This window comes from Harpia harpyja, chromosome 22, assembly GCF_026419915.1.
Source record: "Harpia harpyja isolate bHarHar1 chromosome 22, bHarHar1 primary haplotype, whole genome shotgun sequence".
In the NCBI taxonomy this organism is placed as follows: domain Eukaryota; kingdom Metazoa; phylum Chordata; class Aves; order Accipitriformes; family Accipitridae; genus Harpia; species Harpia harpyja.
The window spans coordinates 3,568,700-3,581,118 of record NC_068961.1 but is presented as its reverse complement, the minus strand read 5'-3'; the positions used below and the strand labels follow the sequence as shown (position 1 = coordinate 3,581,118).

At 40.0% G+C, this 12,419-nt stretch overlaps 1 protein-coding gene across 7 annotated transcripts in view; it reads right to left on the bottom strand.

Annotated features, from left to right (window-relative positions):
• Positions 1-12,419, bottom strand: part of ARHGAP6 (Rho GTPase activating protein 6) — a 338,919-nt gene that overhangs the window by 110,615 nt on the left and 215,885 nt on the right. Inside the window, exon 1 of one of the 7 annotated variants that reach the window (XM_052773829.1) lies at positions 12,258-12,403. The exons of the other annotated variants lie outside the window; for them this stretch is intronic. Coding sequence (XP_052629789.1) covers positions 12,258-12,344 — 87 coding nt within the window. The 5' untranslated portion in view covers positions 12,345-12,403. Of the gene's footprint in view, positions 1-12,257; positions 12,404-12,419 lie in introns of those variants that run through there. 7 annotated transcript variants of the gene reach the window in all.

Sequence of the window (12,419 nt, the reverse complement as noted above, 5' to 3'; positions counted from 1 at the left end):
TTTCTCATCCGTGCAAAAAAATGTGCATGCTTCATGCACTGCTTCTCAGCAACTCAAGAGCAGTGAACTTATTCCAGTTAAATACCTCAGTGTCATTCACTTGAAAACCGGTTCTTAGTTCAGTCGTAATTTTTAGTAAGTGCACAGTGTAAAATTGTCATGAATTGTATTGAAGGTAATTTTGGGGTTTTTTTTAACTGTGAAATGAAACACAGGATTCAAACCTAGGAGCCCTGGTTATGAGTTGTTAATGCTCAAAACATTAGCAAGGACATCTGTAACAAATTTTACTTCTAAAGAGCTAGGTAAACATATTCAGTTCATGAAAACAGGGCTTTAAAACTGGTGTAAAAATTGTAAAACCTTATATTTAAGATTATGTAATTGTTCATATTTATGTTTCATTTTATAAAGATGCTTAATGGTTTCATACGTACTCTTTAATTAAAATCAGTAACCTTAACTCAGCATTAATGAATTCTGATCTAACATAGAGAGCCCAAGGGGGAGGCAAAGTGCTATATAAGTGACCCTTTGCAGCCTAAGACTTCCAGTGAGATTTCAAAAAACACAGAGTGTTAGCCAAACTGTCTTCCCCTAAAATCCATCTGAAAAATGCCCCCAAATTTCTCTAGTAAAACTGAAACCACTATGAAATTTAAATATGTAACCTTAAATTGGTGAATGAAAGCTCAGGTTAAGACAGCTTTTTGATCTTAAAGTGAGTGTCCGTATACTCTGGGATGTGATGTGTGGCTTCTGCTCTGGTATCATTCCTCCCAGACGTTAGCAGCCAGCTGGGTCCTAAAAAATTACGAGGGTTGAATTCTCTCCCTGGGCAGCAGTTACTGGAGCACATCTATGCCAGGGCTGGTTCTGCAACACTGCTGCGGGGAGGGCCAGCAGAATTCCCCTCCTGCCACAAGTTTGCATCATCTTTCATTTGCTCTATAATACATCATCAATCCTACATTAAAAAATAACTCCACGGTAACCAAAGAGAGTTTAAACAATTTTGAAAAAAAAAACATCACGGCAGGGAGGAAGGGAGAGAATGAGAAGAAAGGAAGCTACGAGATGAAGAAGGCTCAGCCCAGTGATATCCACATCTAACAAAATTTCTTCAGGCAGAACAAGGAATGCATTTATCCCTTGAAAAGTATACTTTTCAGAGATGCTTGAATCCTTGCTTTCTGGTATGTAAATAATTTCTTCTCTGCTGTCTCCATAAAGATCATGCAGTCTCGCAAATGTGGCTGAGCTGGGCAAACGAAGAGCCATTTCTCAGCCGAACTCATAAATTACTTATTGTTTTAATATACTGGAAAATTGGCAGGAAGCAGGGGAAGGTACGTCAGTTACACAAGACTTTATACCATCATTTATCCTTGCCTTCCATTAAAAAAACGTTAGTTGCTGTAGCAACTGTCAAACCACACTCTGGTTCCTCTTCCTCCAAGATACAGAACTTATCCAAAACACTCACATATAACGCAGTCCTCTCCCATCCAGAGGACAGGTTTCTGGCACTTTCGTGTTGTTTAAAAAGAAAGAGGCTCTCCAAGGAGCTGACAAATCCTTCGCAGGGCTTTTGCTCCAAGGTACGCTTCTGTAGAGACAATTACCTGAAATCGTTAAAATTCTTTTTTTTATTTCCCCTGCCTCTACCTTTTTTTTCTTCTTTCCCCTCTTCCTTTTTCCACCTTCTTTCTCTGCATTATGAAGAAAGTTACTCCATGCAGCTTATTTCATCACAACATCTTCCAGCACTAAGCAAAATGCCTACACGTCCGTCAGGTGTCACTCCCTCTCTCATTCCTTCCCTCATGGGAAAGGCACACACAATGGGGACAACATCATGTAACACATTGCAATATCTCTAGGTCAGGAAAGACAAAGTCAAAGACAGGTCTCCTACCCAACACCTAAAGAGACAACCCCTCTCCACAACCATCCACAACCACCACTTCAGTCATTCCTAAGGGATCCCTGCTCTGTCACCAAGGAGAACAAGTCTTCTCTCAACTGGCTGAAATTCTCCTCCACTGGACAGATTTGAATAGGCTAAAACAAAACAAACAAACAAACAAAAAAAAAAAAGAGGAAACCATTAGCATAAAAAGAGCCCTTGAGAAAGCTGTCAGAAATGACAAATCATACACTAGTGAAGAAAATCTCATGAGAAAGTGAAAACATGTCCCTCCCCTTCGTGCAGCATGCCAATATAAATGATAAGCAAAGATCCCTGGGAAGCTCTTACATGTTCAAGGACACTACCCAGGGCAGGACGTTTGTACAGTAAAAGAGAGGTCCTACCCACCTTCTTACCTCTCTCAATCCCCAGCAGCTCCATTCTATTTCTAACCAGAATTTTAAGCTTAAAATATTTTCATGCCTAAATGTTTTTGGTTTTAGAAACTACTAACACAAACAAATCTGTTCTCATACCTAATGGTATGATTATTCTTAATTGCTGCCTAGGAAAGAGAGCATCGCAGTATTGCACAGATTGTATTCAGGAATATATACAAATTCCACCCTTCCAAAACCATTTCAGACTTGGATATACTTAGCGTTTCCTACCATAGTACTTTTATCATAATTTTCCTGTGAAGCGTCTTGTAAACTGGCGGATTAATGGTTCCACATAAAATTTTTTTTGGTTCTTCTAGAAAGGTCCCACCTACCCAGTCACTTCACCTTGCACTTTGTTTCTTCAGTGCCATAAGCATCACCTTCGTTCCTTTCTACCAACCCACTTGTTTCTTTGACAGGGCAAAAATGAACCGAAATGTACAATGAACTTGCCCTGCCTACAGCAGCAGAAAGCACTTAGGCAACTATGGGAGGAGGGGTTAGCGTGTGTGTCCATACAAAATTAATTACAAAGTAATATGCACAAGCATACCCTGAAACCAGCTTTCTGTGAGCGTTTACAGTAGAAACAGCTGCATACTGGCCCAGCTACACAGCACAAACAAGGTCACTTGACTCCTGGGAGCAGTGACACACAACCACCAGTTTGCACTGCAAGCACTGAACCAATCTGTTCCCCAAGCTGACAGCAATCACTCCCTGCAATTATAGTGAGGAGCGCTGACGGATGTCCCTGCTCATGCCCAGCTCTGCCCACCAAGAACAGTAGCTGAAAGTAGGTATTGATGGCTGATCTTCCTATCAAAAATCCCAGACGCACTGACATTTTTTTGCTGCACTTAAGAGATTGTTGGGCTGTTCCCATACCCTAGTTGTTCTGGTCTCTCTTTCGCATCTTGTGTCTGAGCAGACACTCTAAACAGCTTTGTTTTCCTCTGCTCGGTCTTCCTTTCACACTTCTACTGATACTGCTTCTCTTTCACCACATGCCTATTTCCATGGTACCCTGTAATTTATCCAGACTCGTGCACTTGCATGACAAGGCCTCAGGCTGCTATGCTAATGAACACTCCTGAAGGAGATGCAAGATACCATTTGCTTTTTACCACCACTTTGCATCTGTAGATCTTCTGCACAGAATGAAGAAACACACCACAGCCAGCAGCTCGAGGCCACCTTGTGACATTTTGAGTGCCAGACTTAGGGCTGAAACAAAGAACTGCAGAACTATAAACAAAGGCTGCTGTAATTTGCATGAAGGTCCCCAAACCAGAACTGTGAGATTTACATCCGAAAACAGTGCGACAGAGTAGGGCCTCATCAGCTACAGGCTGCTTAACTATAACGCAAAGCAAGCAATTCCATCCCATTAATTCACCAGCTAAGATCAGTTGGGAATCTCACCAGGGATCTTCATCCTAAACATGAAAAATATCCATGCTGTTACGAAGCCATATGCAGGCATGCTTTCACAGATGTGGGTGGACTGGATTGAGAAGTTACTGACCCTAGAAATTCATCACCACTTCACAGCTGGTAAATCATAGTTGAGCTAGCTGTGATTTAACATTTATGCTTCGTTCTTCAGTTGATTCAAGTCACCTCATCGATCTACATTAAAAGAGAAGTGGAAGCATTCACACTACTCATTATGGTGTATTGTCTGCAACAGCCATAAAGTATAGGTCATACAGCTGCAGGCAGATATTAAACTGCTCCAGTAGAATGTACAAACACGCACCTTCTCTGCTAGAATGACATATGGGCTGATACCACCTGGATCCTTTCTGCCTTTGTATTCACCTTCCATCTTCGTTTGTCTGTGACTCATCTTGCATGTGTTTGGGAGAAAGGACTTTCAGAATGCTGCTCACTGACTACTTGCACATATATTCAAGTTTCAGCTCTGGGAAAAGCTTACGTGTGCTGTACGCTCACAAGAGACACAACCACAAAATGCAAATTATGCATGCTACATAGACAGAGGCAGTTCATCGTAATTTGCCTAAAACCAAGGATTACAGGAAGATGTGTTCTCCTTGCCACAGCCATACAAAATGGGAAATGTCTTTGCTCATCAGTGTTCAGCACCTTCTGCTGATTACTAAGGCTCCACCTCAAGAGTAGGATATTGTATAGGATATGAGCATTTGAGTGTTACTTAAGCCACCCTGAGTGACAATTCTTGCAGTGGTTGATAGCTCTAGCTCATGCCTAGACAGCCTAGACAGCATTTGGGACTCCAGCCCATTCTAAAAAACAAACAAACAAAACAACAACAAAAAAACCCCAAACCAATGCCCCCCAAAAACCAAACCCTAAAACACCCCACAAAAAAGTGAAACATAGCTAATATTACAGCCACTTTAACTGTTTTTATTATTCCTATACAAAATTGTGCAGATTACACAAACCTCTTCAAATATAGCATTTTAAATATGATAGCCAGCTGACAGCACCAGCCATTAAGAGGCATCTTAATATACCCTCTTCCTCTATTATCTACAGCTTTCTGTTTCATGTTACACTATGAGTTGTGTCACCCATTTTTGCTGCGCCAGTAGTATTTTCTGTTGTAAGATTATCTTAGTTTCAGTACCACACCTATTTAATCTGAATTCTTTTGTTTTAGAATAATGACAATATACAGGTAGCTCTGCTTCATCAAATACTAGAGTATTTCACTAAAAGTTATTGTAAAGGGACACATACTCAAGCCAAGTTTTACCCACATATAAACAAGGTGACACTTTAAAAACAGAAATTATAAGATGTGGAAGAGGAACCACCTAACTTCGCTACAGAGGTAGATTTTAAAATACTTCTCTTTAATGTTTTTAAAACTTCCCATTTTTAATTTGTGAGATATTATCTCAGTCTGCCTGTAAATAACGAAGTGAACCTGTTCTTCAGAACAAGCAAATATTTGATAACATTTTCTTCTGAGTTCTGCTTTAGCTACAAACCAAAAAAGACCTCTTATCCCACATATCCCACTCCTAGAGCTGATTACTAGAAACTCAGCTCCCTTCAGATGAAAAAAAACCAGGGTCTAAGGGGGAGAGAGAAAGAAGTTCATACCCATTTCCTGAGACAGGAAGTTTGGTCTGATAGAAGGAGGAAAAAAAACCCCTCAAATGTCTCAGCCTAGTAGCTTGGCTACTTCTGAATATGTACCAGGATACAGCAAGTTCCTCCTCCCAAAAAAAGCATGATGAGTCATACACTATAGCACAAGCCTTTAGGTTATTCTTTTTGGGGTTTTTTTGGTTTGGTTTTTTTTTAAGGTTTCTAACCAAAACGTTTTACGGCATTAGAGAGGAGTAAACAGCTTCAGGACAGGACAAGGAAACATAAGAAAGCTTAAACCAGGACGGATTTTCCCACATGACCACCTGTGATGGTACCAAAAAAGCAAAGTCAATTTCTTGAGAAAGACGGATTTTTTTTTTTTCTCTCATTCTTTGGATTATCATTCTCTCCATTTATATGAGGAGCTACTGTTCTTTAAAGGTGATGCACTGCAATTGCACAAATAGCTTCTACTCCCATCTCCTTCAGAGGCAGTCAGGGGGAAGGGTGGGCAACAAAACCACAAAAAACCAAAACACCCCCCCCTTACCAGCTTAAGAATTTTTATAGTAAAGAATATAGTTTCAATCAAAAGAAAGCATGTTTTTAGTTGCAAGCAGAGTAGCATGCCTATGAAGTCTGACAGACATCCTCTTGCAGATATCAACTGCCATTAGAATACAGAAGTGTTTATCAGGAACTTCCAGAATTTAAAAAAAAAAAAAAAAATTAAAATAAAAACCTGTATTTCAAAAAAGTGCAGTATAATCACATTTTAATAATAAAGTCAACATTACGATGGAGGAAACCACTATGAGACTGCAAGATCTTGAATATTTATTGAAGAACTAAAGAACAGTAATGGTGAATTAAGTCAATTCTTTCTCTTTAAAGGAAGGAATCCAGCTCTGAGCTATGGTTAGGACGTAACTATAATATCAATTCCCAAATATCAGTCTTAATCAACAGAGAATTTCCCCAGTCAAATTTAATTTGGTACTGTGAGAAGACAGAAGGCTGACTATAGCTTCTGTTATACCATGACATTTATGTATGGATTTGCCCATGTTTGTAATACTGCATGGAAGACCAGGGAAGCTCAAGCTACAACAGCCGGGATCCAGCCTGCCCAAACGTTTGCCTGGATTACTTGCCCTGTTTTTTTTAAAGCTGCTCTCTCTTCTGGAGGCTCCACAGTCCCTTCTCAGCCACACGGCTGGTGGGAACACCTTTTACATGACAAAGTGCCAGCTCCTTCCCCATTGAGTCCGTAGCGCACACCTGCGCAGGTAAGTGCGTGGAGTGCCCGGTCACAAAGTAGGGGCTGCCTTAGCACCCACCCCATCCTAAGCTAGGCATGTTCCCGTCCCACGACCAAGATGTTGGTGTCCCCCACCGAACCACTGGGTATTTACCCATGGAGAAATGCCTACACTTTGTTACTGTGATGGAAACACTGCTGGTCATGCAATGGAAGGCTCCATAACAAGCCTTGGAAAAGACAAAAGATCAGCACAACTGAGTTGCAGAACCTGAATCTGGTGGCAAATAGCTTGACAGTTAGGAGGAGAAAGGGCAGAGAGAGGACAGTAGGCTTGGAATAGAAGGAGGAGATACGGTCTTGGAGACATTTCTGAACTAGGTTTGACTCACAATGCATTTAACCAAAAGGAATAATACAGCTTAAAAAAAAAAAAAAAAAAAAAAAAAACCACAACACACCAAAACCAAAAAATGGAAAATCCCTCACTATCTTTTACAGATCTTAGCTATCAGAATGTTACCGAGTAATTAACACTGTTACCTGCTTGTCTGAATACAGAATTTGACCAATGCAGAAAATATCCAGGTGAGCAACGTGGGCAATTAGAAATGAACAACTGACAAGCAATCTTGAGATATTCAAGGATGATCAGCATTTGTTAAACATGAAAGGAGAAAGGAAGATGAAACAGCACCATCACTATACTAACATATAATTAATGTCAAGCTGTGATGTCACTTGTGATGTCAGGATGTGGACTCCTGTTCGTGCACATACTCAAAAAAAAGTAACATATTCTGAGCTTTGTTCTGGGAAGAAATCTTCCAGTGTTCAGAGAGGAAATGACTTTATCAAATGCCCTTAACTAGGCATGATTCCAGCAGTCTTAAATTCACTGTGAAACTAGATACGATACGTAGTAAGTCCTGCCTTTTCTTAAAAATGAACCTCAGAAGCAATATATTGTAAATAAAATTCAATAGAAACTTACCAGTCAGATGCATGAACTTTGCTCTATCTTGCCAACACACACACACACACACACAGAGATAAGCACCAGAGCATCAGAAAAATAGCTGCTTGTGAGAAATGAGCAACAAGCTTATTTCCAGAAATAACATTATTTTAAAAACTTAAGCAAAACTGCTATTTCAGTTGCTTGTCTGTAACCAAGTCACCCCGAATGGACATTGGATTAACTCACAGTTAACATGATCTGTACAAAAATAAGGTTTTGTTAAACTATGTCTGCATATACATATATATATCATGTTATACAAAATACATCTGTAAGTGTTTAAAGGGGTAATATTTTTCCAGTTATTCCCTTCCCCTTTGGACTCTTAGCTGCTGTTGGCACCTACTGCTCTTCACGTTTCAATTGCTACTGAAGTTACAGTTACTATCTGAATTACTGTCATGGATCAGGTCATTACAAGTGGGTTGTCCAAACGCTTAACAATAATAGTAGTAGTAATAATAACAGTCTCTGCTGCAAGGAATAAAATTTTAGAGCATTTTTCACATGCAGCTGGAGACATGCCATGAGTTTCTATGCAAGACTCACTAATCTCAGAAGCCACGAAGCAGGCAAGTTCTGAGACACACTAGCCTAGCATTACACTTGAGCTAAATTTCCTGTCTAAACATGACCAATTCTATCAGACAGAGCTATCAGCAGCGACAGCGGAGCAGAGTCTGGTCTGTCTGTAAACACCCCGCCAGAGCAGGAACAAGAAAAGCAGCAGCTGGACACAGCTGAGCAGACGGGACAGCAGAAGAAAAGAGTGAGGCTCTACCAGCCAACGTGACAGGCAAAGCTTGGGGGAAAAGCAAGAAAATGTTCTATTTATCATGTCCCCAGCCAACGCCATCTACCACTGCTTCCCTGTTCTGTTCAGAACTGGATGATTACTGTCATTTTAGTTAGATTTTCCATGCTAGCACAAATCAACTCCAAGAGGTTTCTGAGTACTCGGAAAGCAGCAATCCACAGTGACTTCCAACCCCAGTTAGCTTTGATGAAGCAACCCCATTTAACGAAAAGCTATGATGGTCTCAGCTGACAACAGGGTCACATTTGTGAGAAGGGTTCTCTCTTTTACTGTATCAGATTGTCTAAAAAGATATTGCATTTCATAACCAACCTTTCATAGTGCTGAATGTATGAACACATATATACTCTCACATAACAAATCTAGAACACTCCTAAATTCTTCTCTGGGGATAAAAGGAAAAAAAAAAAGAAGGAAAAAAAAGAGGAAAAGTCAACAGTAGGGAAAAGCATCTTCAGAAAAAAGAGAAGCAGTAGCAAGATTTTCGGTGGCAACAGGAAAGAGCAGCCAAGAGGGAAACTGTGAGCAGCACAGCAGCATCCTTCCAGCCACGTTTCAGAGCCAGCGGGCAGATACACTGATGCCTGCTGAGTTATTCACCTGTCCCACCATCTGTCTCCAACATGAAGGGTGCCACCTAAAGAGTCAGGAAGACAACAGAGCAAACAAGCTGTGCCCACAGGAGAAATAATCAATCATTGGAATAATCAATAATTCCAATAATCAATTATCAGAAATGTGAACTTTAAATGACTCAGCTGCACATTTGCATTTATCTTTGTGTCCATGTATAAACTTTTTAAAGCTAAATGGGGGGGGGCAGATTTTAATACAAAATGTCATGTAAAAATTTACTTTGGTAGTCGGCCTTCTGGACTGATTAAACTGCATGCAATCAGTTTTATAAATGCCTAGCTCTTGAAGAGATGTGCTCTTGCAACAGTTCTTTAAACATTCTTTGTAAAACATTTATTGTGGGCTCAGCATGTGGGCAAATTCACAAACAGACTTGCTACCTCCCTTCTTCCTGATGACCAATAACCAGAAAAGGAAAAAGAAGAGATTCTTTTTAGAATAATAGTCTAGACAGCTCAAAAATAGCCTCTGTGCCTTTGCCAGGTGCAAGTGAAACTGGAAAAGTAGGAACCATGGTGCTTACTAAGACCAGGGTATTGTGTTGACTATTTTTCATCCACCCTCAACCTTCTGGATTTCGGCAAGGAGATTCATACCCATGCAGCTCCCAAAGAAGGCCACCTCACCCCAAGGCTTAACAGAGAAGTACCATTGACAGGTTTCCAGGTGAGCATCATACAGTGCAAAATCCTGAACATTAGGAGTATTTGTGATGCAAAGTGGCAAGAGGTTTCAGAAGCTGAGATATCTGCAAGGCTTTAGCTCATCCTTTCCCCAGTTTGTTCCAATAAAAAAAAAAAAATTCTTTTTGCTTGTTTGCTTGCTTATGACACATGCTCAACCTGGGGAAGGACTTGAAGGTAGCAAAGGAAATTGCATTCCCTCTTCCCTGTCTTCACTCTTCAGAGAAAATGGCAAAGAACAGTTGTTTATTCTTTCAAGTCAATGTGCATGTTCTGTGCACTCAGGATGACATTCCCACAGTGGAGACATGTGGTGTTAGATAACATCAATTTATGTTAAATAATCTTAAAATAGAAACACATACAGTGCTGTTTTTAGACATACTAGATAATGCTTTCACATAGTCTGGTTTTGCATTTTGTGTTGGTTTTTTTTTTTTCAGTGCATGGGAGATATATTATCTCATGTTTTAATGGATGTGGTCATTTTCTCTCTGTGGCCAAGTTTACAGATTCTTGCAGGTTCTGTTCCCACATTTGGGGACTCTACATTTCCCTCAAGATCCTGGGTCAGCAGGAATCTGTAAAACTCAACTCTGCCAGTGAGCCTTCCAAAACCTGAACTGACTGAAACGAGAGAGAGCGCAGGAACAGCAAGGGCTGCGGCAGGAAGATTTATCATGCAATGATCTGTGATGTTAAAGACTCATTGTCTCAGCAGACTGCTAATTCTGCATACACACCCTGTATCACATAATAAACTAAGGCTGTGGCCATCCGATCATATCATAGCTAGACCAATTTAAATTTATAATATTGAATTATAAATTACTCTACGCTTAACACCACCAAACTTCTTTGGGCTGCTCTTACTAGCAGCTCTAAATATGCCATCAGAAAGTTAGTACTGTGGAGAGACAAAAGATTAATTGCTTTTTATCTTCTCTTCCCAAAATTTTAAGTTATGATACTGTAGATATGAGGACAGATCTGCAAGTCAAAACTGCTAAAGTTACCAAGCTGCTAAAGCCTGAACTGACGCAACCTGGATCTACTTGATGCTTCTCCTGTCATAGCCAGCATGCTGCTTAACTGTCCCTCTTCCAGTCTTCCAGCATGTTGTAGATTTGGCAAGTAGCTAAATAGTGAACAAAAGACACTATACAGATGACAAAAAGAGATTATGCTTGAAAACACCAGTGCAACTAGAAATAGAGAAAGTGAGTCTAAATTTAACAGGGTAGGGTTTTGGTTTGGTTTGTGACTACTTCTCCCCTCCTGCCCCCCTTAAGTTGATGGCATACATCAGCTCTAACTTCTTCCCCAAGGCACCCCACCACAGCCACTGTCAATCTCTGGCCTTTATATTCCACAGCACGCATGCAAGTCTCAAACTCAAAAGCATTACAAGTGGGAACTACCAACGCTGGATGGAGTCGAGATCTGATGACACAAACTACAAGTAAATGCTTGGCAATTTAACAAACAACAGCAACTACTTAAACACGTTAAGAAACACCTTACACATGCGTCGAAGGACATTTTCTGAAACTTTATAAATACCCAGTTACTTGTAATTTACACTCTCCAAAGAGCTACTGTTAATGGTTCCTATAAAGCGTTGCACATACAAACCAGATGAATTAAATGCTGCAGCCAAAGGTGATTCCCCCCACACACACACCCTTAAAAGCAACCGTGCATACACTCCTGAACTATTGATATATTTTGCAATGTTGCAGGGAAGGAAAGGAAAGGAAAGAACAGTACAACTCAGGCAATCATCCTCTTTTTACTACACCCAGTTTCAGAGAGTAAGGAAGTAAGAGTGCCTATAGATATATTTGCTTAATTCAAACAAGCTACTGTTTTACTGTGCCATGAAATTCAAGCAAGAAGCAAATGGAAAGGAAACAACAGAAAATTATTGAACTGGAAAAAGTATTATTGCTCCTCAGAAGAATATCTAATGTTATTTAAAAGTCACAGCTGCCTGAGTTTCGCTCTAACAAACGCAAAAAGTTATCTTAATGAAAGATTTATACTTTAAAAAAACAAGCAAATGTGGCTTATTGGCCTAATATCTCTATCTGCTTGGCCTAGTGAGTGGAAATAACTCTATTATTTTCTAAACTGACAACAAACTATGCATGGAACTTGTTTTTGAACTGCAAATCATCTCAAGTATAGACTGAATCCTAACTTTGATGTAAAGTATCACACCAGTGTATTTATTTAAATTGTTACATCATATAAGGAAACTCAATGCAACAGAATTTTCACAAAGCAGGCTTATAGAAACAACCTGAGGTAATAAAACAGGATAATGCGGAAGGGACTAAAGAAAATCTTTCCAAGTCAATAAAATCTTACACTAGACTTGCAACCTACCCCACAAGCACCAGACTCTCTTGAAAAGCTGGTATTCATCACCCAAACCTTGGGCTGCAGAGAAACACTGTGTGTAAAATTAAACATTCTGGTATTGCACTGAGAAAGAAAACAGAAAAGAGAAAAAAATGTTTTGACCCAGCAATCTTCCCCATGATCCTG